Here is a 25,030-nt window from a genome sequence, read left to right on the forward strand (position 1 = left end):
GATATCGATGAAACAATCTGGCAGGAATTCCAGAGTGGAAAACTTAGTTTTTTTCCTCAAGATCCCAGCCCCCGGAGCTCCCGCAACAACAGCTTCGACCGCCCCGGGCCGCGGAGTTTGAACCGGCCCGTTCAAGGAGCTTGGATTCGGCCGCGGGACTTACTTACCATCACCCGGCGGGGTTGCAACATCGGAAGCCTGGATCGCCTCAACGCAGAGGGCGAACAAGGAGGGAAGAGACAAGGACTAAGACTTTTGCCTACCATCACAGTGAGGAGGTGCCTGGTAGACTCACTGTGGTGGATGTTAAATCTGTGTTTATTGTGTGTTTTGTTATTTTATTCTATGTTATGACTGCAAGGCACAACATTTCGTTCAGACTGAAAAGTCTGAATGATAATAAAGGATACTTTACATTGGATTTTTATAGAAGAAAAACACTTGTTCTTTGATATTGCTTTAATAACCAATTTTATTGTGAGCATTCGAGTGATATAAAGGGAAATATACAATTACACCCTGGTATACACCTAACATTAGACCAACTCCCATTTTTGTCTGAAAACAAGAATGGTCAAAGAATGATCCATTATGCATCAAAACATTCTAAACTAAATTCTGTTTCGTTCCATTAAAACCCAACTCGATTATATTAATGTCCCTTATAGCCCACTGTGTGTACAAACCACAGCATGTATCCAACTGGTATTTTTTTTTTTGGCTGCTCTTTCTTCCGAAAGGAAAAGTCTGCATGCTTCGGTTGCTAACATAAATGTCGTAAACATATTTAAAGATGCTGGAGATACACTAAAAGCAGAAGAAATCCGTGGCCAAATAACTCCTCAAATGTCAGTCATTAGACAGGTGCTGGAAATTCAACCCACTTCTGTCCCAGAATTATAAAAGTGTAATTTAAGCACAGAATAAGGCAGGTATGATATGAACCATCGTCAAACGTAGTGTGCTTGAAACTGTTGAAAATTAGGTTTTCAAAAAAGGTACTCAAAGCTAAACTTTCTTGGTGACAATAGCTTAGTAAAGTAAAAACTGAGGCTTTGAAACTTGTCAGAAGTTTGAAGGTCTATAATTTGTTCTCCCCCCCCCCCCCCCCAATGATTTACATATTACAAAATGGTTATCAGATTTCTAGAACAGCAGTAATACGCCTCTCCAAATTCCAACAACCATATGTACATTTACGTGATGCTTGCAAGAAATTTGGCGTTTGGAAATGAGCGGAGCCTCGGGTAGTGAGAAGGGCGTCTCTTGCTCAGAAGGGTGCACTGTCCTGGGGTAGCTTTTCCTCCGCGGTGGGACTTGTCGCAGTGGGAGATTGATAGCCGTCTTTGGCATTGTTCTCATTTCCAATAACCTTAGCCTGAAACAAAAAGCACAACATTAGAAAGCAGAACTTTTGTCAAGGAGTCAGAGAATTGTTTCGGCTGAGACCATCCTGCAGGTTAGAAAAGGACAAAAAAAAAGTGCTGGAGTAACTCAGCTGGTCAGGCGGCATCTCTGGAGAATGTGCAGGAAGGAACTGCAGATGCTGGTTTAAAACACTGACACAAAAATGCTGGAGTAACTCAGCGGGACAGGGCGGGACATGCCGCATCTCTGGAGAGAAGGAATGGGTGACGTTTTGGGTCGAGACCCTTCCTCAGTCTGAAGAAGGGTCTCGATCCGAAACGTCACCCATTCCTTCTCTCCAGGGATGCTGCCTGTCCCGCTGAGTTACTCCAGCATTTTGTGTCTATCTTCAGCATCTCTTGAGAGCGTGAAGGGGCGATGTTTTGGGTTGGGTCCCTTCTTCAGTCTCTTCTCTCCGGCTTATCCAAAGAAACTAAATAGCTGAAATTCCTCGTCCCTGGGGAAAATGTGTTTTCTCACCATTATCCCGGTGTCAAAGCAGCACAAGGTAGCTGGCCTTAAACACCATCATTCAGTGACTCTGACATTCACCATCACGTGCTTGGAGGAGTTCATCATGGCACACTTCAGGTGCAGCCTCCTGGACACATACCATCCTCTGCAATCTGCCTACCTCTGCAACACGCCCACCCATACCAGATTCCATTTCCCTGGCCCTACACACATCCCTGGAACAGCTGGATAGCAAGGACACCTACTTTAGACTCCACTTCATTGGAGATAAACACAAAAAGCTGGAGTAACTCAGCGACTCGGGCAGCATCTCTGGAGAAAAGGAACAGATGACGTTTTGGGTCCAGACCCCCTCTTCAGACTGGGAGTCATGGAAGAGGGAAAGTAGGGGTATTAAAGGGTACAGAAGAAATCGGAGCCGGCACCGATGATTCGGGAAAGGTGGAGCCCACAATGGTCCATTGTTGGCTGCAGACGAGATGATAATGAAGGGATACGAACGGTGGAACTATGGTGGACAACTAGGATGGGGGGGGGGGGTGGACAGAGAGAGAAGAATGCAAGTTAATTGAAATTAGAGAAATCAATATTCATACATTGGGTTGTAAGCTGGCCAAGTGAAATATGAAATACGCTGTTCCTCCGGTTTGCGTGTGGCCTCACTCTGACAGTGGAGACGGCCCAGGACAGAAAGGTCAGTGTGGGAGTGGGAATCAAAATGTTTGGCAACTGGGAGATCATGTAGGCCAAGGCAGACTGAGCGTAGTCTACTTCATGGACTTCAGTTTCACCTTCAGCAATAAAATTCCAACCGTGTACTAGGACAGATGATGCAGCAATCCTTCCTCTGCCACTGGATCCTTGCATTGCTGACCCATGGCCAGCATATCAGCACGGATAGATGACAAAACAAGCTGCATGATCATTCTCAACACTGGTGTCCAGTAGGGCTGCATTCTTAACCCATCACCATACTCTCCATACACTCAAGTTTGTGTGGGAAAATTCTTCCATAACCCCATAAAATCTGTTAATGATAAAGTCTTTCTTAATTGAGAGCGATTGTAGGTCAGAAAGTTCAGGGAACAGCAACAACAGAATCTGTTTCAAATAAGCTATGGTCACCTCTACTTATTTGAGCGAAACTGAGAGCACTTTGCATTGCAAGTAGCGACATGAAGGGTTTCACGTCCTTATAAACAAATGGAACATCCAAAATGCAGCAGCGTTTGAGAACATGTCCTCTGAAAAGCTAACAATGACAAAGCTAGCAATCACAATTAACATCATGATACAAGTTACAGAAGTCACTGCTAAACTGCACACTTCTGTGATGAGAAACTATCCAAGAGGGATGTACCCAGAGGGAAAAATAAAGTTAACCAGATCACATTAAAAAAAAGTCTAATTGATAGACACAAAAAGCTGGAGTAACTCAGCGGGACGGGCAGCATCTCTGGAGAGAAGGAATGGGTGACGTTTCATGTCGAGGCCGTTCTTCAGACGACTCAAAATGTCTCATTGTCTGAATAAAACCTGTGATTGAAATTCAGTTAACAATTAACCCAAAAGCAAAAATTAGAAAGGAAAACGTTTCCCAAGATCCAACAGGGGGAAGGAAAACCTTTGTGGGATAAATGGAAGAGAAAAGCAAAACGCCTTAAAATAGTATCAGAAGATCTGGTACAAAGCTGCAGAGGCTTCTTCCTCTTCCAGGTACATCCCTCACGTTAAAAGGATTTTCGAAGATGCACGAGATGTTTGAGAACCAGCGTGGCCAGACGGCACGAGACCAGGGGTCCTTCGAGGGGCTGCCGACTGGACCATAGGCCCTGCCCTGTCCCTTTGGTATATGTGACACTAACATAACCATCGAGAACAAAAATCTCAATAATCCTAAACTTTGCGGGGGGGCGAGGGAACACAACTTCAACTGGTAAATTTAACATTGATCACCCGAAGTTTTCAAATGCGAGCTAATGGTGATTTCTAAGAGTATGGGCTGTGAAAAAGAAAATCATCGCATGTGAAGGACAGGCGGGTGCCAAAATGGTGAGTTTATTTGGTGATTCTGGATGGATGGATAAGCAGAAGGAAGTTGGCTGGGTGGCTGACGATCTTGAGACGTGCTACCGAACGTTCTCCAAGTAGCTCTCAAGAAGTTTAATCTGCATGTAAACAGGCAAACACGAGATCCAATTAGGCAGTACTTAGCACTGACGATTCGGGCTTCTGCTTCCGATGGAGCTATGTAGTTAGTGTTTTTAACATATTTAAGAATAGCAGGATTAAAGAAAACTAAACTTGAACCCATTGTCACATGTACTTGGAATTATAATGCAAGTATATTTTGGGCTCAACAGAAGATTTTTTCGAATGTTGGCACCAGCCAACAGGTCACGTTTCCAATTCAAGATTAGAGTATTCACAAAAACATAGGTTGGGAAGTTAAGATTTTTTTTTTTTTAAGTAGTGCTCTCGTTAATTTTCTTTGTTTGCAGATCTCAGCACTGATAATTTCCAATTTTGATGTTCTTAAACAGACATCTGCAGCTGGTTGCGAGATTTTAAATAATATCTCCTGACTTGCTGGGGGGCAGGGGGGAAATAAGGTAACCCATTACTGGGTTTTCTTAGAAAAAGCACAAATACAATGCACATGGAATTCTCTGCCTCAGAAGGCAGTGGACGCCAATTCTCCGGATGCTTTCAAGACAGTTAGATAGAGCTCATAAAGATAGCAGAGTCATGGGATCTGGGGAGAAGGCAGGAAAGGGGTACTGATTGTGGATGATCAGCCATGATCACATTGAATGGCGGTGCTGGCTCGAAGAAAGACTGGATAGACTCGGCTTGTACTCGCTAGAATTTAGAAGATTGAGGGGGGATCTTATAGAAACTTACAAAATTCTTAAGGTGTTGGACAGGCTAGATGCAGGAAGATTGTTCCCGATGTTGGGGAAGTCCAGAACAAGAGGTCACAGTTTAAGGATAAGAGGGAAATCTTTTAGGACTGAGATGAGAAAAACATTTTTCACACAGAGTGGTGAATCTCTGGAATTCTCTGCCACAGAAGGTAGTTGAGGCCAGTTCATTGGCTATATTTAAGAGGGAGTTAGATGTGGCCCTTGTGGCTAAAGGGATCAGGGGGTATGGAGAGAAGGCAGGTACAGGATACTGAGTTGGATGATCAGCCATGATCATATTGAATGGCGGTGCAGGCTCGAAGGACCGAATGGCCTACTCCTGCACCTATTTTCTATGTTTCTATGTCTCTATGTTTCTATGAAGGGCCATATGGCCTCCTCCTGCACATATTGTCCATTGTCTATAAGAAATAAATGCATTCAAAGACACTGTGCCACTACTTTTCCAAAAATGTGAAAGTACCAGGCCAAACACGGAAAACCTAAGAATTCAAAAGACGTAAGAATTTAAGACACAAAGTGCTGGAGTAACTCAGTGGGTCAGGCAACATCTCTGGAGAACATGGAAACACCACTGGAAAGTAGGGATGGGAGATTGCAACCTTCATGTGGTCCACCCTGTTTCGTCTAATGCAATCAACCCGATGTGCACAAACAAATAGATGTCGTTTTTTCATGCCACTTGATCTACAGCTTTAGGCTGTGCATGCCACAGGAAAGAAAGAGGAGGAGGAGGTCGAGACCCTTCTTAGCACAAGAAGGGTGCCAAACCAAAACATCGCCTTTCCATGTCGTTAGGGATGCTGCCTGACCCACTGAGTGACTCCAGCACTGCATCTTGTTTTTTTTTTTGTAAAACAGCATCTCCAGTTCCTTGTATCTACTTAAGAATTTAGATGCTCAGCAGTACGAACAAACCTTTATCTGCTTCTACAAATGCTCACTGAACTTGGATTCACAGTGTATAACCAATAAACCTCTCCAGGACAATCCTCTCCAGCTGCACCTCCCCACTAAACACCACTTCTTCATCCGAGGTGAATGTGCAACTTTAGTACCAGCATCATGGGGACATCATCCTCAAATTGAGAGGGTCACTCTAAAACATTTAAAGAGGGAAACACGATGTTTGTGACATTTTTCCATCACACTTCACTTCAACTCATCGGAGGTCTTGAGCTATTGGAGGTTTTATGATTCTTACAATTCAACGTTGGAGAGAGAAACAAATTGCCATTTCAGGTCAATGATCATTCAACAGCCACTTCTGATGAAAGGACACACACACACACACACACACACACACCAGAAATGCACACGTTGGACACGCTAGAGGCAGGAAACATGTTCCCGATGTTGGGGGAGTCCAGAACCAGGGGCCACAGTTTAAGAATAAGGAGTAAGCCATTTAGAACGGAGACGAGGAAACACTTTTTCACACAGAGAGTGGTGAGTCTGTGGAATTCTCTGCCTCAGAGGGCGGTGGAGGCAGGTTCTCTGGATACTTTCAAGAGAGAGCTAGATAGGGCTCTTAAAAATAGTGGAGTCAGGGGATAAGGGAGAAGGCAGGAACAGGGTACTGATTGTGGATGATCAGCCATGATCACATTGATTGGCTCAAAGGGCCAAAAAGCCTAGTCCTGCACCTATTGCCTATTGTCTAAATGCTAAAAACTCTCTCCCTACAAATGCTGTCTGACCAATTGTTCCCTACATTTTTAATTCTTACTTTAGCATTTAGGCATTCGTTGGACTTTTGTCTAAATCACCATCCCTTTGCTTTATCTTATAATTGGTTAAGAACGCTGTCCACTGCAACATAAATGAAGAAAGCTCTCTTTCCGAGTCTTGCATTCGGCCCTGGTAACAGTTTTAGATGGAACCATCCAACCCCTTCACAGTAAAGAAGCCTTTAATTTACTGGATTAAACAAACATTTGAAAATTATCTTAAAACCACAATAATAATTTTTTTTTTTTAAATCTATGGCCTCCATCTCTGCAACAGATTAATGATATTTACACAGACCAGTGAAGATGAACGGTTTTGTAGTTTTTTTTTAAATTTGGTTGAGACTAGCATTAGGGACAAGACTTTGAGCAGTTCCCGGGATCTGTAAGGGTTTCATTCCCAGAACTGTACTATTAGATGAGAGGCAATTAGCTTTAGTTTATCAGTGTTAGTTTATTGTCACGTGTACCGAGGTACAGTGAAAAGCTTTTGTTGCGTGTCAACCAGTCGGCAGAAAGACAATACCCGATTACAATCGAGCCATTCACAGTGTACAGGTACATGATCAGGGAATAACGTTTAGTGCAAGACAAAGCTGGTAAAGTCGGATCAAAGATAGTCCGAGGGTCACCAATGAGATAGGCAGAGGTTCTCTAGTCGTGGTGGGATGGTTCAGTTGCCTGGTAACGTGGGAAGAAACTGTCCCTGAATCTGGTGATGTTCATTCTCACACTTCTATACCTTTTGTCTGACAGGAGAGGTGAGAAGAGGGAGTGGCCAGGGTGCGACTCGTTCTTGAAGATGCAGCTGGCCTTGCTGAGGCAGCGTGAGGTAAAAAATGGAGTCAATAGAAGGGAGGTTGGTTTGTGTGATGGTCTGGGTGGCGTCCACAATTCGCTAGAATTTCTTGCGGTCTTGGATGGAGCTGTTCCCAAACCAGGCTGTGATGCATCCCGATAAAATGCTCTATACGGCGCGGCAAATTAATGGGCTGACTGGACATCTGGAGATTATAATTGCACCAGTTTGTTTTTCTGCGTACTCTGTGTACATTTACCCGCAGAGCACCAAGAGTTATGCCCCTGTCCCACTTAGGAAACCTGAACGGAAACCTCTGGAGACTTTGCGCCCCACCCAAGGTTTCCGTGCGGTTCCCTGAGGTTGCAGGTGGTTGCCGGAGGTTGCAGGTAGTGGAAGCAGGTAAGGAGACTGACAAAAACCTCCGGGAACCGCACGGAAACCTTGGGCGGGGCGCAAAGTCTCCAGAGGTTTCCGTTCAGGTTTCCTAAGTGGGACAGGGGCATTAGAAACTCAAGCACCAGAATCCCGACAATCATCTCCCTCTAATCTGCATCAATAAGTTTCTTAGTGTAAATTTTGTGTTTTTTTTTTTACAGCACTTCTCTGCTTTAATTAGTTGATTCACTGGAGAGGTCGCAAAGGTGTGAATTTATTGCACAATTATCCAAATACGAACTACTTCCGGCTGAAAAAGACCAACAGGAATAATCATCATGCATCTATCTATATTTAAAACTTGCAAGCTTTTCTCAAAACTTTTAACAGTTTAAACTGCCCAGCAGATGGCGATAGACATGCGAGTTTTCATTACTATTTTAACTTGCTATTGAAGACTGGAGGCCATTTTGTGTGTGGCTGCTTCTGCTGAGAATCTATGCTGCTGCCATGATATACATTTTTAAATGTTGCTTATGGGGAAAAGTGGAAGGTTTAAAAAATATATCACCATGCACAGTCATTTGCAGCAACCCATCAGTTCTCCAATTCAGACTTTTCTCCACCGTCAAGGAAGGCCAATATGACTTAATCCAAAAATGTCTCTATACAAGAAGCTGAAGATTACAAAATTCAAATAAATAATTTGGTAGCTGAATCTGGGAAAAAAACAATTGTCTGCTCTGATTTCTGAAGCTGCAATAGACAGAATTTAAACACTAAAGCTTGGGTTCTGAAAAGTATGGAGACTTAATTGACTGCAGTGTGTGTGAACATTGTAGAACTAATGGGTGTGACTGAAATTCCGCCCAAATGGTTTTAGATTTCAATGGGCACGAGTGCAAGATTATACTTGTTCCAAAAATGAAGGTTTTAAACGGAGCAAAAAAACATAACAATGTGTGAACTCTCAGATCTTTGCTGAGAATGAATCATATTCTGTGCGCCTGGACCCAATGCTCAGTGTCTGTCACTATTAATCTAACCGATACGAATAATTAACTCACCCTCTCATTTTTCCTGTTTTTCTTCAAAATACTGGCTAAGTTTTGCTGTTAAATAACTGCAAACACAGAAAAACTCAACTGTTACTACCGAGGAAACAAATATAGGCATTGCAATGTCATCCAAGAATGAAAACTAACTTCAAAAATCCATTCAGAAGAATCCATCATTCATATCACATGTGCAACGGAAATGGCTTTTATACAAAACTATTCACAGATAGTTTAAAAAACTAGAAATGCAAGATTAAAATCTTGTTTCAATCTATGTCTGACCAGGAATATAGTGTTCTGGTTGCATTAAGCTCTCCGAAATATGGAATACTCTTCAAATATAATTTCTATTAACACAAGTTAAAAATCAATCCTTCTCCTTTTCAAGCCTGTTGTACATCAACTCTCCTCTTGATGCTCATGAAAAGTTAGAGTTTTCCAGCCAGAAGCAGCAATAAATGCAGTGTTAAGCATTCCAGGCAATTGCACTTGTATTTATCTTTTGGGTTTATCCTCATTTACCCAGAGCAAGAGCATTAAATTCTCAGAATCATCCAGCATGCTTTAAATCTTAGCCACAGAGCAAGTGTCTCCAATTTACACCATCTTTCCTACATAGATTCAGATTCAGATTCAATTTTAATTGTCATTGTCAGTGTACAATACAGAGACAACGAAATGCATTTAGCATCTCCCTGGAAGAGCGACATAGCAAATGATTTGAATAAATAATAATAAGTGTCCTGGGGGTGGGGGGGGGGTGATTGGCAGTCACCGAGGTACGTTGTTGAGTAGAGTGACAGCCGCCGGGAAGAAGCTGTTCCTGGACCTGCTGGTTCGGCAACGGAGAGACATGTAGCGCCTCCCGGATGGTAGGAGGGTAAACAGTCCATGGTTGGGGTGAGAGCAGTCCTTGGCGATGCTGAGCGCCCTCCGCAGACAACGCTTGCTTTGGACAGACTCAATGGAGGGGAGCGAGGAATCGGTGATGCGTTGGGCAATTTTCACCACCCTCTGCAATGCCTTCCGGTCGGAGACAGAGCAGTTGCCATACCATACTGTGATACAGTTGGTAAGGATGCTCTCGATGGTGCAGCGGTAGAAGTTCACCAGGATCTGAGGAGACAGATGGACCTTCTTCCGTCTCCTCAGGAAGAAGAGACGCTGGTGAGCCTTCTTGATCAGAGTTGAGGTATTGTGGGTCCAAGAGAGGTCATCGGAGATGTTGACTCCCAGGAACCTGAAGCTAGAAACACGTTCCACCTCCGTCCCGTTAATGTGGATGGGGGTGTGCGTGCCGCCCCTGGACTTCCTGAAGTCTACAATGAGCTCCTTGGTCTTCTTGGAGTTAAGGGCCAGGTTGTTGTCAGCGCACCATGCTGCTAAGTGCTGGACCTCCTCCCTGTAGGCCGACTCATCGTTGTTGCTGATGAGGCCAATCACCGTTGTATCATCTGCATACTTGATGATGGTGTTAGTACCATGTACAGGTGTGCAGTCATAGGTGAAGAGGGAGTAGAGGAGGGGGCTCAGCACACAGCCCTGTGGAACGCCGGTGTTCAGGGTGAGGGTTGAAGAGGTGTGCTTGTCTAACCTAACAGACTGGGGTCTGTTGGTTAGAAAGTCCAGTATCCAGTTGCAGAGGGAGGGGTCGATGCCCAGGTTACCGAGTTTGGTGATCAGTTTTGATGGTATAATGGTGTTGAATGCTGAGCTGTAATCGATGAACAGCATTCTTACGTAAGTGTCTCTGTTGTCGAGGTGGGAGAGGGCGGAGTGAAGTGCCGTTGAGATGGCATCCTCTGTACTCCTGTTCTTGCGGTAGGCAAACTGATAGGGATCCAGTGTAGGGGGTAGGCAGCTTTTGAGGTGTGCCAGGACCAGCCTCTCGAAGCACTTGGTGATGATGGGGGTAAGTGCAACTGGGCGGAAGTCGTTGAGGCTTGCCGCAGTGGAGTGTTTTGGCACTGGCACGATGGAGGTGGTTTTAAGGCACGTGGGGACAACTGCTTGGGCAAGTGACAGGTTGAAGATGTCAGTCCAGACGTCTGTCAGCTGCGCAGCACAGGCCCTGAGCACGCGCCCGGGGATGCCGTCAGGGCCAGCTGCTTTACATGCATTAGTCCTACTCAGTGCCATGTATACGTCGTAGGGGGTGAGTGTGAGGGGTTGGTGATCGGCAGGTAGCACAGCCTTGATGGCTGTCTCTAGATTGCCCCTGTCGAAGCGGCCATAGAAGTGATTAAGCTCCTCAAGGAAGGAGGCGTCGCTGGATGTGGGGGTGGTGTTGGAGGGTCTGTAGTCCGTGATGGCCTGGATGCCTTGCCACATGCGTCGGGGGTCGGAGTTGTTGTTGAAGTGCTCCTCAATCCTGAGCTTATGGCAGTGCTTGGCCTTCTTGATGCCCCTCTTCAGGTTAGCCCTGGCTGAACTGTAGGCTCGAGCATCGCCTGACCTGAAAGCGGTGTCCCGTGCTTTCAGCAGTAGCCTGACCTCGCTGTTCATCCATGGCTTCTGATTCGGGAATATGGTCACCTGTTTGAGGGAGGTGACACTATTGATGGTGGAGTTTATAAAGTCCAGAATAGAGGATGTGTAGGAATCAATGTCCGTGTGGGAGTCAAGGGTGGCCTGGGCTGCAAACGCCTTCCAGTCAGTGTTTCCAAAACACTGCTGAAGTGTGAAGTCCGCTTCCTCTGATCTGACCTGACCAGATAGAAACATGGCAAATATGTGGAGCAGGCCATTCGGCCATTTGAGCCAGCACCGCCATTAAATATGATCATGGCTGATCATCGAAAATCAGTACCCCGTTCCTGCTTTCTCCCCGTATCCCACGTTTTCGTTGGCCAGAAGCAGCTCAGCCACTCAACCTGTGAGTCAATTAATTCTCTAAGTGGTTTCAAGTTCGGTCAGAAAAATAATTGTAATTATGGTATAAATACCCTGGTGCAATTTCATTTATGGACTCCACTGAGTTAAGGCAAAGCAAAACTCTCAGAGTGTTGTGACAACACTAGAGTCGTAAGAGTCTTACAAGGTGGAAACAGGCCCTTCGGCCCAACTTGCCCGCACCGGCCAACATGTCCCATTCACCCGAGTCCCACCTGCCTGTGTTTGGCCCATATATCCCTCTGAACCTGTCCCAACCATGAACCCGTCTAAATGTTTCTTAAACGTTGCGATAGTCCCTGCCTCATCTACCTCCTCCAGCAGCTCCTTCCATACACCCATCACCCCTTGTGTGAAAAAGTTACCCCTCAGATTCCTATTAAATCTTTCATCCCTCACCTTAATCAAGAGACTCTGTATCTATTCCCCTGATCTATTCCCCTCATTATTTTGTACACCTCCATAAGATCACCCCTCATCCTCCTGCGCTCCAAGGAATAGAGTCTTAGTCTACTCAACCTCTCCCTATAGCTCAGGCCCACGAGTCCTGGCAACATCCTCATATTATAAATACCTATGATACAAGTATAGATACAAGTATGAACTGGAGAATTCTACGTATTAGTGAGCTCAAATTAGTAATACAAGCAGTCAAAATACATGAACGATACGGTAGGTGCATGTATGGATTTTGAGGATTCGACGGTTTAGCTAGCTTTAAGTAGCAGTACAAGTAGTTGATGTTAAGCATTGCTGCATAACGGGTTAACCTTCAATAGGAAAAATCCTTGTGCGATGACTGTTAGAGGCATGATGTAGGTAGGGGTTGTAGCCAAGGGTAGAACAACAAACATTACAAACTCCATGCAACATAAAATTACCATTAAGATAGAGTCTCAGTACACAGTAAGAAAGAGCTCTTGAAAATGTTACTTAGACTATTCCCACCTTAAATATATTGCCAATGGTCCCTTCAAGGGCCGTTCGATAACTTGCATTGTGATTCAGCAGAAGAACACTAAAATCCATTTTTGTGCAACTTTCACTTCAACACTGAATTTAGTTACTAAAATATTGGATAAAAATCCCTCAAAAAAGGGTGATATCTGATGCTAATTTGAATTAATGAACATAAATATTGTTTCAAATTCCCAGGGATTCCCAAATTTGTTTTATTAATTTGTGGCCCAGACCATGAAGTGTTTTAAGAATATTATTGACCATCATTGTAAATTACCTATTAGACTTTGGAGATACAGCATGGAAAGAGGCCCTTCGGCCCACCCAGTCCGTGCCGACCAACGATCACCCCATACATAAACCGTATCCTACACACTAGGGACAATTTACAATTTTAGCAAAGCTAATTAACCTACAAACCATTGGTCGGCACGTCTTTAGAGTGTGGGAGGAAACCGGAGCAGCCGGAGAAAACCCACACGGTCACTGGGAAAACGTATAAACTCCACACAGACAGGATCGACCTGTGTCTCTGGTGCTGCAAGCAAGAACTCTGCCGCTGTGCCACCGTGCTGCGCTAACACGATCACTTTGCAATTAAAGGTGACAAAAATGCTGGAGAAACTCAGTGGGCGAGGCAGCATTTTTGTCTACCTTCGATTTGCCAGCATTCGCAGTTCCTCCTTAACCACTTTGAACATGGATTGAAAACTCACAACACTTCATGGAAAGCTTTGTTAAATATCATCAAGGGCCACATGGTCAATTAGAATCCACAATTTGGTTACACTTCGTTAAGTTTTCTGGGTGAGAATAGCTTTTTGCTGCAGTGTGTAAAAAAAAAAATCAAACTGCTTTAAGTGTGAATCCATTTCTAAAAACCTGATTTTGCTTTCCAATGAGCACAGTGTTTTTTTAAAACAATGTGGCTGGGATTTGAGATTTCTTATCGTACCTTTAGATTTCCAACGCTTTCTTCAAATGATTTGAAGGTAGGCGATTCCCTGAAATTAAGAACAAGAGGAAACGTTTGAATGCGTCATAATTAAGCACACACACACATCTACAGACGATTCAACAGGTCAGAGCCACAGAATATGGAAAAGTATCTCTTTCTAAATATTATTGATAAAAATACATTTCTTGATGCTCCTGAACACATCATCAGTGATGTAACCTGGGGTCATTGGATGTTTCGAGTCTTTCAACATCAGACACCCTCACCCAGGAGACCCAGCCATGGTTGATCAGACCACGACTTGTGTTCAGGTGGCATTCGCTCCTCCCCGTGAACCTTCTCTCCTGATCCAGAGCCATCTCGAGGCCTTCTCCGCTATAATACATCGTACACAAATCTTGAAACTATACAACTGCACCAAAACAATGAGACCTGAAAATGCAGCACTAAACTTGGGAGCATACGAGGGGAATCAAATGGCGATCTCCTGGACAAGAGGTGCAAGCAGAAATGTAGTAACTTCACAAAGGAAAACGAGTTTTAGTGTAATAATACATTACCTCATGGCAGGCATGCTTATTGAATGACGTATGGAGTAACTGCTACTTGGAAGCGTTAAGAAAGGGAAAAATAGCGCAAGTTAAAAGGTAGAGTTGGCCCAAAGGGCATGGTAGATTGTCACACAGAGCAAAACATTAGTTTGTCAACATCCCCATTAGAGAGCAAATTAAATAGCTAGGTAAACACGGGCTTACAACCAACAAGAAGTTTAATAGAAGTTTACAATCTTCAAATTAATACTAAATTAATTAATGTTCAAATATACAGGGAATGAATGAATGAATGAATGTAATGATTGACAAACACCAAGTTCTCCTCATGTCCCATACCTATTGCACGGGTACAGGCCCACCATCAATTTTTCAGCACCCTTGGTTCCAGAGCCTTGCTGGATTACCCGTTATGCCAGACTAACAGAAGTCATGTAATAATAATTCAACAGGACACTTTTGACCCACTAATTATACCCCTCCCTTGTCTCTGGAGCTCCATGGACTGCTAGAAACTTGAATAAAGAATTAACGATCAACAAAGCAAAGATTTAAGTCTTTTCAGATGGAGACACGGGTCCCCAAAGAGTGCCAGCCACACGCAATGCTCGCATAATTTTGTCCGGATTAAAGGAGGTGCCGGAAAATCAGTGGTGGACCTGCATCAGGAACTGTTCCAGAGCCTGAAGAAAGTGCATGAGCACTGGGATGTCCATCAGTTCTCACACTCTGAGGAACTGGCTTAAAATAGGTGTGTTTATAATCACCTTTGAATATACACAGCCATGAATCAACAGCTACGAATCATTACGCCGAGGGCAGGAATTGTGTCTGGGGGATGATATCATTAATACAGCCAGATTGTCAACTTTGAGCAGTGCTACCTTGACTGTTCACTGGGACCCAAACCCAACACCAACTTCAGCTGCAGGCTCCATCTGAATATGTCAGAAGAGTTGCTCCTTCAGGGAATCCCCCATTTCTTTGATTGGCTTTTGATAAATTTACACAATTTAATCTGTGTAAGATTATCAAGAGCAGTGCACAAGGCTGGAGGTCAGGTACTAATACACTTCACCCTCCATTCAGCCCTTCACCCCATCATAAGCGATAGGAGCAGAATTAGACCATTCGGCCCATCAAGTCTACTCCGCCATTCAATCAAACTCTTCCAAAAACACGCCAGGTAGTCAAGACTAAGAAGGACTATTTTGTAATCCAGTTTAACAAGGGACAGAGATCAAAGGCGGGGGAACTGTGTTCAGAAACAGAATAGCCAGAGCTGTGAAAAAAGCAGACTGAAGAACCGAACTACCTCTTCGCATTTTTACGCTCCAGTGTGGAATCAAATTTAGACTGAATTTATGGCCTTCAACACCTTTTACTGCTCAACACCACTTCACACGACAGCCACAGATGTGGTGTGAATGCACTTTTGAACAGGAATTGAATCTGCCCAATCAAGGCCTGTGATCAAGCAATTTCACAAACACAGAAATCCCCGTCAAATGTTCAACTATGTCCGAGATGAAGGCGACACATTTATCTTACCTAAAGGACTGAGAAAAAGGGTGAGACCTGAAATAAGGCAATAACAGAAAGGAAAGATAGGTCAGCCAGAACAGAGATAATCCAGGCCAATAAAAAATAACCATCCGATGACTAGCATGATGATGATAGTCAAAGTGTCATTGCAAATGATTCTAAAGTGCTATTTCAAAATAATTAAACATCAGGAAAGAATACCCAAAACTATATGACAAGCCATACTGAGCATTTCCAGGCAAAAGATTTTGGGCTGTGAACTAATTACCATGTCCACTTTTGGAATTCACAAAACCCACTCAAGTATACAAATGTACTCTCGGAAATGGTTCATTTGAAAAACAATGGAATGAAAAATAGATTAGTTCACTCCAAAACATGGACACAAAGCAATAAATCCGACAGACACATCCAAATATTAAATGATAGCCCAATCATTATAACTCCCTGTAAAAAGAGAAAAGATGTAATACAAACTGAACACAATGGACTAATATGAGAGAACGTATTTCTGAGTCAAGACGAAAATACTAGGATTTGTAAATTCTTTGCAAACATAATGAATCTGGAACATTCTCTCCAAAAATGTGCGTCCTTTGCTCGGAGTGGTCATGGCCTAGAGATTCCCAGGTAGTCAAGAGATTGTGGCTCAGTACAGTGCCCAGTGGCTCAGCTCGGGCAACACAGTGGCGCAGCTGGTCGAGCCGCAGCTTCACAGCCCCAGAGACCTGGGTTTGATCCTGACCTTGGGTCCTGTCTGTGTGCAGTTTGCATGGTCTCCCCGTGACCATGTTTACATTTATTACTGTTAGGTGTATTGGGGTACAGTGGATGCTTTGTTTTGCGTGTTATCCAAACAGATTAGATATACCATACATGAATACAAACAAGTCACACTCAAGTACAGCAGGTGGAGCAAAGGGGAGAATGCAGAGTGGAGAATTAGTTCTCAGCATTGCAGCACATCAGTTCCACAGACAAAGTCCAATGTCCTCAATGGAGTAGAGGTGAATTAGACAGGAACCTAGCTTATAGAAGGGCAGTTCAGAAGCCTGATAAAAGAGGGGAAGAAGCTGTTCCCGAGTATGGTGGTGTCCGCTTTCAAGCTTCTGTACCTTCTGCCGGAAGGGAGCGGTGAGATGAAATGACTGAGGTCCAGTTTCCTCCCACATCCCACAGACATGCTGTTTGAAGGCTAATTGGCCTCTGAACATGTTGTAAGATTGTTTTACAATAGATGCAAACAATCAATTTTGAAGGAAGTGAATTAATTATTGAAGTGAAGGCTGACTGGTACGTTTCCAACTTAAGCGAAAGAAAGGAAACAGTCTTGCTTAAGTGTTTTAACGGAGATTGGAAGCAATTACAGCAGAATGCAGAGAGGCCCATGAAATCAGTGAAGTCACATGGTGTTTATAATAACAAAATTCATGGCAACAACTCAAGAGTTTGACAAATAAATGGGTAAAAGCTGCAGTTGCTGGAAACACAAAATAAAGTAACATGGGACTAAATCACAAAAGTAGACGAGACAGTGTGTATTTTGTGACTGTCATCGATGCAAAAGACTGAATGTCACAGTGAAGGTGTAGTTAACGGTTGGTGCTGTAACAGGGTCTGCTTCCTTCCTAACAGGGCAGCACAGTGATGCAGCGGTTGAGTTGCTGCCTTACAGCGCCGGAGACCCAGGTTCCATCCTACATTCTCCCTGTGACCACGGGCGTTTTCTCCGGGTGCTCCATTTCATCCCACTCCAAAGACGTGCAGGTTTGTAGGTTAATTAGCTTCTGTGAATTGTCCCTAGCGTGTATGATAACGTTCGTGAATAGGGCGATTGCTGATCGGCACGGACTCAGTGGGCCAAAAGGCCCCGTTTTCATGCTACAGCATCTCTACAGTAAACCAAGTTCCCAAGTTCAATCCTGACCAGGCGAGTTTTGCAGCGTTTGCATGTTTTACCTGTGACCAGGTGGGCTTGTTCCAGGTGCTCAGATTCCCTCGCACACCCCAGGTTAATTGGTCACAGTAAATTATCTCCATTGCAGGTTGAGTGGGCGGAAAATCAGGGTGGAGTTGACAGCAATGGGAGGTAATAATGGGTTACAAGGAAATAAGTAAGGGAAATCTAAATGGTAAGTCTGTGCTGAGAGCTGGCATTAACTCAATAGGCTAAATAGCAACCACCTCCCTCTGAAGAAAATAAGGAGACATTTGCAATTACTGCTTAATTATGGTTTAACAGGTTTGGAGGGTATTGGGCCTAACTCGGGCAAGTGGAGCTAGAGTAGATGGGACACTTTGTTCAGTGTGGGCAAGTTGGGCCGCAGGGCCAGGTTCCACACCGAATGTCTCTATGTCTAATTCGCTGTCAGGGAAGTCCTGTTTGAAGAGGCTCTGCTCCTCACACTGATGCATTTCCACCTATCTCTTATCATATCCAATGTTGGGGATAAACAGCATCGGCACCAAGTGCCAAGCTTGTTTCAACTCCTTCCCTTCCATTCATTCTCATATCTAGTAATAAAAGCTTGAAATTTAAGCTCTTCAACAATACAACATTGTATGCAAAGAGCCAAGTTAATATTTTGCAGCTTTCCCAATATTTGTCCAGCACTTTGGGCGTTCATGGTGGCGCAGCGGTAGAGTTGCTTCCTTATAGCGAATGCAGCGCCGGAGACCCGGGTTCGATCCTGACTACGGGTGCTGTCTGAACGGAGTTTGTACGTTCTCCCCATGGGTTTTCTCCGAGATCTTCAGTTTCCTCCCACACTCCAAAGATCTACAGGTTTGCAGGTTAATTGGCTCGGTAAATATGAAAAAGAATTGTCCCTAGTGGGTGTAGGATAATGTTAATGTGCGGGGATCACTGGTCGGCACTGACCCGGTGGGCCGAAGGGCCTGTTTCCACGCTGTATCTCTAAAACTAAAACTAAATTAAAACAATATATCATAGCTGCTTCTGAGAAATCTTCCTCAATCTTCAATATTAAAAAAAATAAAAATGACCCTGGTCCTGTGTTTGGAAAATGTTCAACATTGAGACAAAGGAACAACTTTTTATTGATGTGCCTAAAAAGGAAATTAGTTAACAACAAAAAATAAAAGATCAGCACATCTAGAATGCACTAAAGTAAAGACATGCACAACTACTCATTTCCAAACAAAATCCAAAAATCTAAGTGTAAATTTTAACATGCATAAGCACAACACCGCAAGAATCACAAAATGCTGGAGTAACTCAGCGGGACAGGCAGCATCTCTGGAGAGAAGGAATAGGTGACATTTCTTCAGAGGGTCTCAACCTGAAACGTCACCCATGCCTTCTCACCAGAGATGCTGTCTGTCTTGCCGAGTTACTCCTGCATTTTGTGACTATCTTTGGTTTAAACCAGCATCTGCAGATCCTTCCAACACACACCACAAGAAGCATGCAGGATGGTTTTGAAAGCCACAGCATTCTAGACTCTATTCACATGATTGGATCCTCTATTTCTAACAAATAAATCTTGAAGTCTCTATTTGGAATTCATAATGAAATGAGATGTTTTTATTCAAAAAGTCAAGCACATTTTCAACTTTTAATGTTAGGGTGTGGTAGTGGAAGACCAGGGGGAGGTGAATTGATATTGGGGAACAAGGAAATGGCGGAACAGTTAAACGAGTACTTTGGTTCTGTCTTCACTAAGACACAAACAATCTACCAGAAATACGAGGGGACCGAAGGGAATCCACATTGGTCAGGAAATGTTGGGATCAAAGGAAGATAAATCCCCAGGGCCTGATGGTCTGCATCCCAGAGTACTCATGGAGCTGGCCTTAGAAATTGTGGATGCATTGGTGATCATTTTCCAATGTTCTCTCGACTCTTGATCAGTTCCTGTGGACTGGAGGGTAGCCAATGTAACTCCACTTTTTAAGAAAGGAGGGAGAGAGAGAGAGAAAACAGGGAATTATAGACCAGTTAGCCTTACATTGGTATAGGGGAAGATGATCGAATCGATTATTAAAAATGTTATAGCAGTACAATTGGAAAGCAGTGACAGGATCGGTCAAAGTCAGCATGGATTTATGAAGAGGAAATCATGCTTGATTAAGCTTCTGGAATTATTTTAGGATGTAAGAAATAGAATGGATAAGGGAGAGCCAGTGGATGTGGTGTATCTGGACTTTCAATAAGCCTTTGACAAGGTTCCACGCAAGAGATTAGTGTGCAAAATTAGAGCACATGGTATTGGGGGTAGTGTACTGACATGGATAGAGAACTGGTTGGCAGACAGGAAGCAAAGAGTAGGAATTAACAGGTCCCTTTTCAGAATGGCAGGCAGTGACTAGTGGGGTGTCGCAAGGCTCGGTGCTTGGACCCCAGTTATTTACAAAATATATTAACGATTTAGTCAAGGGAATTAAGTGTGACATCTCCAAGTTTGCGGATGACACAAAGCTGGGTGGCAGTGTGATCTGCGATGTTTTCAAGAGAGTTAGATTTAGCTCTTTGGTCTAAAGGAATCAAGGGATATGGGGAAAAAGCAGGAACGGGGTTCTGATTTTAGATGATCAGCCATAATCATATTGAATGGCAGTGCTGGTTGAAAGGACTGAACGGCCTACTCCTGCACCTATTTTTCTATGTTTCTATGAATAGCACAAAAAACAACTGGTTTCCAAAATAGTTGCTTTTTGAGAGGGAGAGCAAACAAAATCTCCGGCAGAACATATGAAGGATGCAGAAATACTTTGTCAAAATGGCTACAAAAGACAATTCAGCACCGTATGAACATGGGAACTGCGCAGAACAGTGAGCGAAACAAAGCACTCTGTTTACATTAAGTATTAGCCTAATTGATATAAAAAATTGCCTCTTGTTAATATTGCACTAATGCATGTCTGTACATTTGTATGTCTGTATTCCATTGCATAACATTTATAAAATTAAAGATGTAAAAAAAACAAGTGGTCAAATGGGCTATGTTATTCACTGAGTCCAGTATAAAGAAATCTCAAATTATCTTTCTGGTTCAGTTCACTGTGACTGATTGCAATTAAACCAGATGTTGACGCTGTTAATCCTGTGAAGAGAGGCTAAAATGATACTTACCTATCGATACAAGGTTCACATTTCACAACAGAAAAATATTCTGTACCTTAGTCCAGCAGTTTAGTTTCATACTAATAAAGCGAGTGACAACATAGCAGATTACTTGTTTGATTAGCTAGTTCATAGCAAAATGAAGCTGATGTTAGATTACAAAATGCAGGAAACCTAGACACAACATGCAACATTTGATGGCTCTAAACAGTAGAGAATTAAAACGTTGGTTTTTGAAATTCAAGAAAAAAAGTCATCTAGCCCAATTAGTTAACAGTAAATGCCATCTAATTGTCTTGATGATTTTGCGCCTTTGATGAAACTATGCAAGTGGGGCGACTAAATTAAAGATTAACAAGCAATTCCTTCATCAACACTGGGGTCCAGTCAATCACCATTAAATAAAATGTTGTTCATATAGGTACAAGTTCTATAAGGGACATTTGGATAATGAAAGCATGGAGTCACAGCCAAGATTGTTCCCAAATACTAAGAGTATCAAAGTAGGGAGACACAAAATGCTGGAGTAACTCAGCGGGACAGGCAGCATCTCTGGAGAGAAGAAATGGGTGACGTTTCGGGTCGAGACCCTTCTTCATACTCCAGCATTTTGTGTCTACCTTCGATTTAAACCAGAATCTGCAGTTCTTTCCTACATATCAACGTAGGGATATATGCGGTGAGAATATGAACAGTCCCTACAAAATAAATGTATACATTAAAAACTCTACAGTAAAGTTCAGCAGCAACAGATAAAATTAACACTAATATCAATAGACCGATTTAAAAATGAATGTCATGTGTATTTAGCTAATATCTTTTTTTAAACTGTCAATAATCAGAATATCGTCATTTTGCATTGCCCTGCTCATTTAAAACACTGGATGCACAATTACGTTGAACAAGCAAGTCAGGTGATGGTGAATTGGTTCTATACCAATATTTTTGCAATTGCATCATTTATTCCAGGGGAAGAGAGCCAAAATGATTTTGAAGACTTTTTTCTGCAAGATGGATTTTTACCAGGTTTCACCAGGTTTACCAAGAAAAAACACCAAAATAACATGAAAATTGTAAATGATTAAAGATTCATTACTAAACGAGATCATGAGATAATTTAAAGAGCCACTAATTGAATTTAACGCCTGCATCACAATTTTTTGAAGTGCAAGTCTTTCAAGAATAAACTTACTTGATTTCACCCAGCGTCCTACTCAGCACTGACCCAACACTAGATATGGCGCTCGAAGTCTTGGATCCAGCTGTGGAAAGTGTCGCTGAAGTCTTCTTGTAACTGCGTTTAAAAAAAATAAAGATTAGTTTATTGACATCTAGTTTATTCACATCGTGAAACCTGCTAAACATTGCAGAATACAAAGAAATCGCAAAATAAACCCTACAATGTCCCTACCTACCAATGCCCATGTAAAAATGAGTGGATTAGAAACTTTATTGTGGCTATACACATGGCGTCAATGATGAGATAACTAGGCAAGATGACAAATGGAGACAATTTGTCAAGCCAAAAGTAGGCAACAAAACTCTCCTACACACAAATAGACTCAAAAAGAAAACCAGGCTGAGGAACGGAAGCATAAAGAATTGGAATTCTATTTCCAAGCAAGCATTAAACACACCATTTCAAGAGAAAAAAAATGAAAGACAAAGTGCTGGAGTAACTCAGTGGGTCAAGCAGCATCTCAGGAGGACATAGATGGGTCCTAAGTGCTGGAGTAACTCAGCGGGTCAGGCATCGTCTCAGGAGGACATGGATAGGTAATGTTTCAGATCGGGAACCTCATTTTCTTTGCTGTTTATCTCGTTCTTTGTTATCCATTTCAGGGTTTTCTTCGCATCAACAGATGTCACCAGCTCCACACCTGAACATGCTGTTGGGACAGTACCAATTTGTACTGACTGAGGAAGTATTGAAGAATCACACATGCCCATCAGGAAGCAGGCATGTCCTGCCCTACTTCACCTCACATAACACAATGGCAGCCAACACTCACAAGGGGCCGGGTAATTCACCAGCCAAACCTAAATTACAATCTGGCAATAATTCAAAAACTGTACAATGTCTGTAAAAAGTAGCAACAGATCAAGGCAATTCGCAGAAGCATTATCAAATAAAAACTGTGGCCTAGTCACAAGGAAATAGGAACAAAGACGCAAACTCAGAGCATCTTAAAACAAAAGTGAAATCAGGGAATATCTGACAAAATAGAAACATCTAAAGCTTAAATAAATAAGGCAAACATTCAAGAAAAAGTAAATGCAACATTCAAGAACGGTCAGGCCAAGTAACAGAATAGATTTAAAGTCAAAGTCAAATTTATTCGTCACATGCACCCGAAGGCGCAGTGAAATGAATTTATTACATTTCCCTATTTAATTTTGCCCCAAATCACTAACCAAATCATGGTTTTATTTTCTGATGCCTTTGTGCAGTAATTCACAGTGGGCTATAGTAAGTTTTGATTGAGCAATAACCGGTGGAAGCCACTTCGATGTAATACCAAGTATTTTTTTCCAAATTATCCAATTTTACACAATTCAACGTTGTTTTGCTGGATTTTTCATCTAGCAAAACGCATGTCTAAAGTTTCTACATTTCAAAAGGACTTCAACAAATCTTTCAATTTTGTCAAGCTTCCTAAAGTGAAAAGATGAAGATTTATGGAGTTCCACTGTGGGCAGCCACGGTGGCGCAGCGGTAGAGTTGCTGCCTTACAGCGCCGGAGACCCGGGTTCCATCCCGACTACTGCTGCTGTCTGTACGGAGTTTGTACGTTCTCCTCATGACTGTGTGGGTTTTCTCCAAGATCTCCAAGATCATGATCAGCCATGATCATATTGAATGGCGGTGCAGGCTCGAAGGGCCGAATGGCCTACTCCTGCACCTAATTTCTATGTTTCTATGTTTCAGTTTCCTCCTACACTCCAAAGACGTACAGGTATGTAAGTGCATATTGTCCCTCGAGTGTGTAGGATAGTGTTAATGTGCGGGGATCGCTGGTCGGAGCGGACTCAGTGGGTCAAAGGACCTGTTTCCGCACTGTATCTCTAAACTAAATACTGCAATGTGTAGGAAAGAACTGCAGATGTTGGTTTAAATCGAAGGTAGACACAAAATGCTGCAGTAACTCAGCGGGACATGCAGCATCGCTGGAGAGAATGGGTGACGTTTTGGGTCGAGACCCTTCTTCAGACTGATCTAAACTGTGCAATGTTCAGCTGATGCTTGCTCAGAGCCACCAGCAAACAAACGAACAATTCTCAAAGCACCAGCTGACAACAGAACTATGCACCACACCCAAGAATTAAAACTTGTCAACAGAATATTTCAATTGGGGTTTTCATACAAAATGATCCAATCAGGTAAATGATTCACACAGCACAAGACCAGAACATTTGGCAAGCTCCTTAGATCATTTTACTGTTAAGTTAACTGGATGTGGGAATAACAGAAGGAAAAGCCGGAAAATATCATACAATTCCCAAGCCTTTCACCTAGAGTTCAGGATAAACATCCCTGTAGAATTTCACAGCTATTTTTAAAGTTAATGTCATTTCAAGCTGAATATTACATTCATTAGCCTCTAATAAAAAATCATTTTCATAACGTTTTCTTCGCTCTCAATACCATACAGTTCATTTATGGGAAGAGCTCGGACATTATACTAAGCTGAGAAACCTTTGTGAGTGATCTGGAGGAGAAGGAGTAAGTCTGGATTGGTAGTTGTACTCTACTCAGATATGACATGAGACCAAGAGGTGCCAGGCAGCATCTCTGGAGAAGAGTTCCCACCCGAAAAATCACCTACTTCCTTTCTCCAGAGATGCTGCCTGGCCCACTGAGTCACTCCAGCATTTTGTGTCCATCTTCAGTACAAACCAGCATCTGCAGTTCCTTCCTACACAAGTGCTCCTAGAAAAACTACACAATAGGGGCATAAGGAGCTGAAAGAATATGTGCGATTACAGTTAACATCTCAGCTCCAGAATTGGGTCCATGGATATTAGCAGGTCGGAACTGGAACGGGGGGGGGGGGGGGGGGGAAGGATGAGTCAATGCAGGAAGAACTAAGTACAGTGGGCCTGCCTGGTCAGACCTGTTTCTGGATCTTGGGCAAGAGATGACTAGGGGCACTGCAAGGTTGGAAGTTGTGGGGAGAAGATCTCATAAGAAAATTAGGTCCATGAATGTTGGCCCATTAACCCAAGCAGCACAGCGACACAGATGCTGCTCAACAGCGATCCTG

General features: G+C 43.0%; 1 protein-coding gene across 15 annotated transcripts in view; it reads right to left on the reverse strand.

The window, feature by feature from the left end:
* Positions 1-457: 457 nt before the first annotated feature.
* Positions 458-25,030, reverse strand: part of tpd52l2 (TPD52 like 2) — a 45,518-nt gene continuing 20,945 nt past the window's right edge. For 5 of the 15 annotated variants that reach the window (XM_033041375.1, XM_033041367.1, XM_033041369.1 and 2 more), the window contains 5 exons: positions 21,958-22,059; positions 15,686-15,712; positions 14,144-14,188; positions 13,581-13,629; positions 458-1,378 (listed from right to left, as the gene is read on the reverse strand). In XM_033041375.1, coding sequence (XP_032897266.1) covers positions 1,271-1,378; positions 13,581-13,629; positions 14,144-14,188; positions 15,686-15,712; positions 21,958-22,059 — 331 coding nt within the window. In that variant the 3' untranslated portion in view covers positions 458-1,270. Of the gene's footprint in view, positions 1,379-8,782; positions 8,839-13,580; positions 13,630-14,143; positions 14,189-15,685; positions 15,713-21,957; positions 22,060-25,030 lie in introns of all 15 variants that reach the window. The other 10 variants (XM_033041378.1, XM_033041380.1, XM_033041373.1 and 7 more) reach the window with 6 other exon arrangements.

Source organism: Amblyraja radiata, chromosome 23 (assembly GCF_010909765.2).
Source record: "Amblyraja radiata isolate CabotCenter1 chromosome 23, sAmbRad1.1.pri, whole genome shotgun sequence".
Classification (NCBI taxonomy): domain Eukaryota; kingdom Metazoa; phylum Chordata; class Chondrichthyes; order Rajiformes; family Rajidae; genus Amblyraja; species Amblyraja radiata.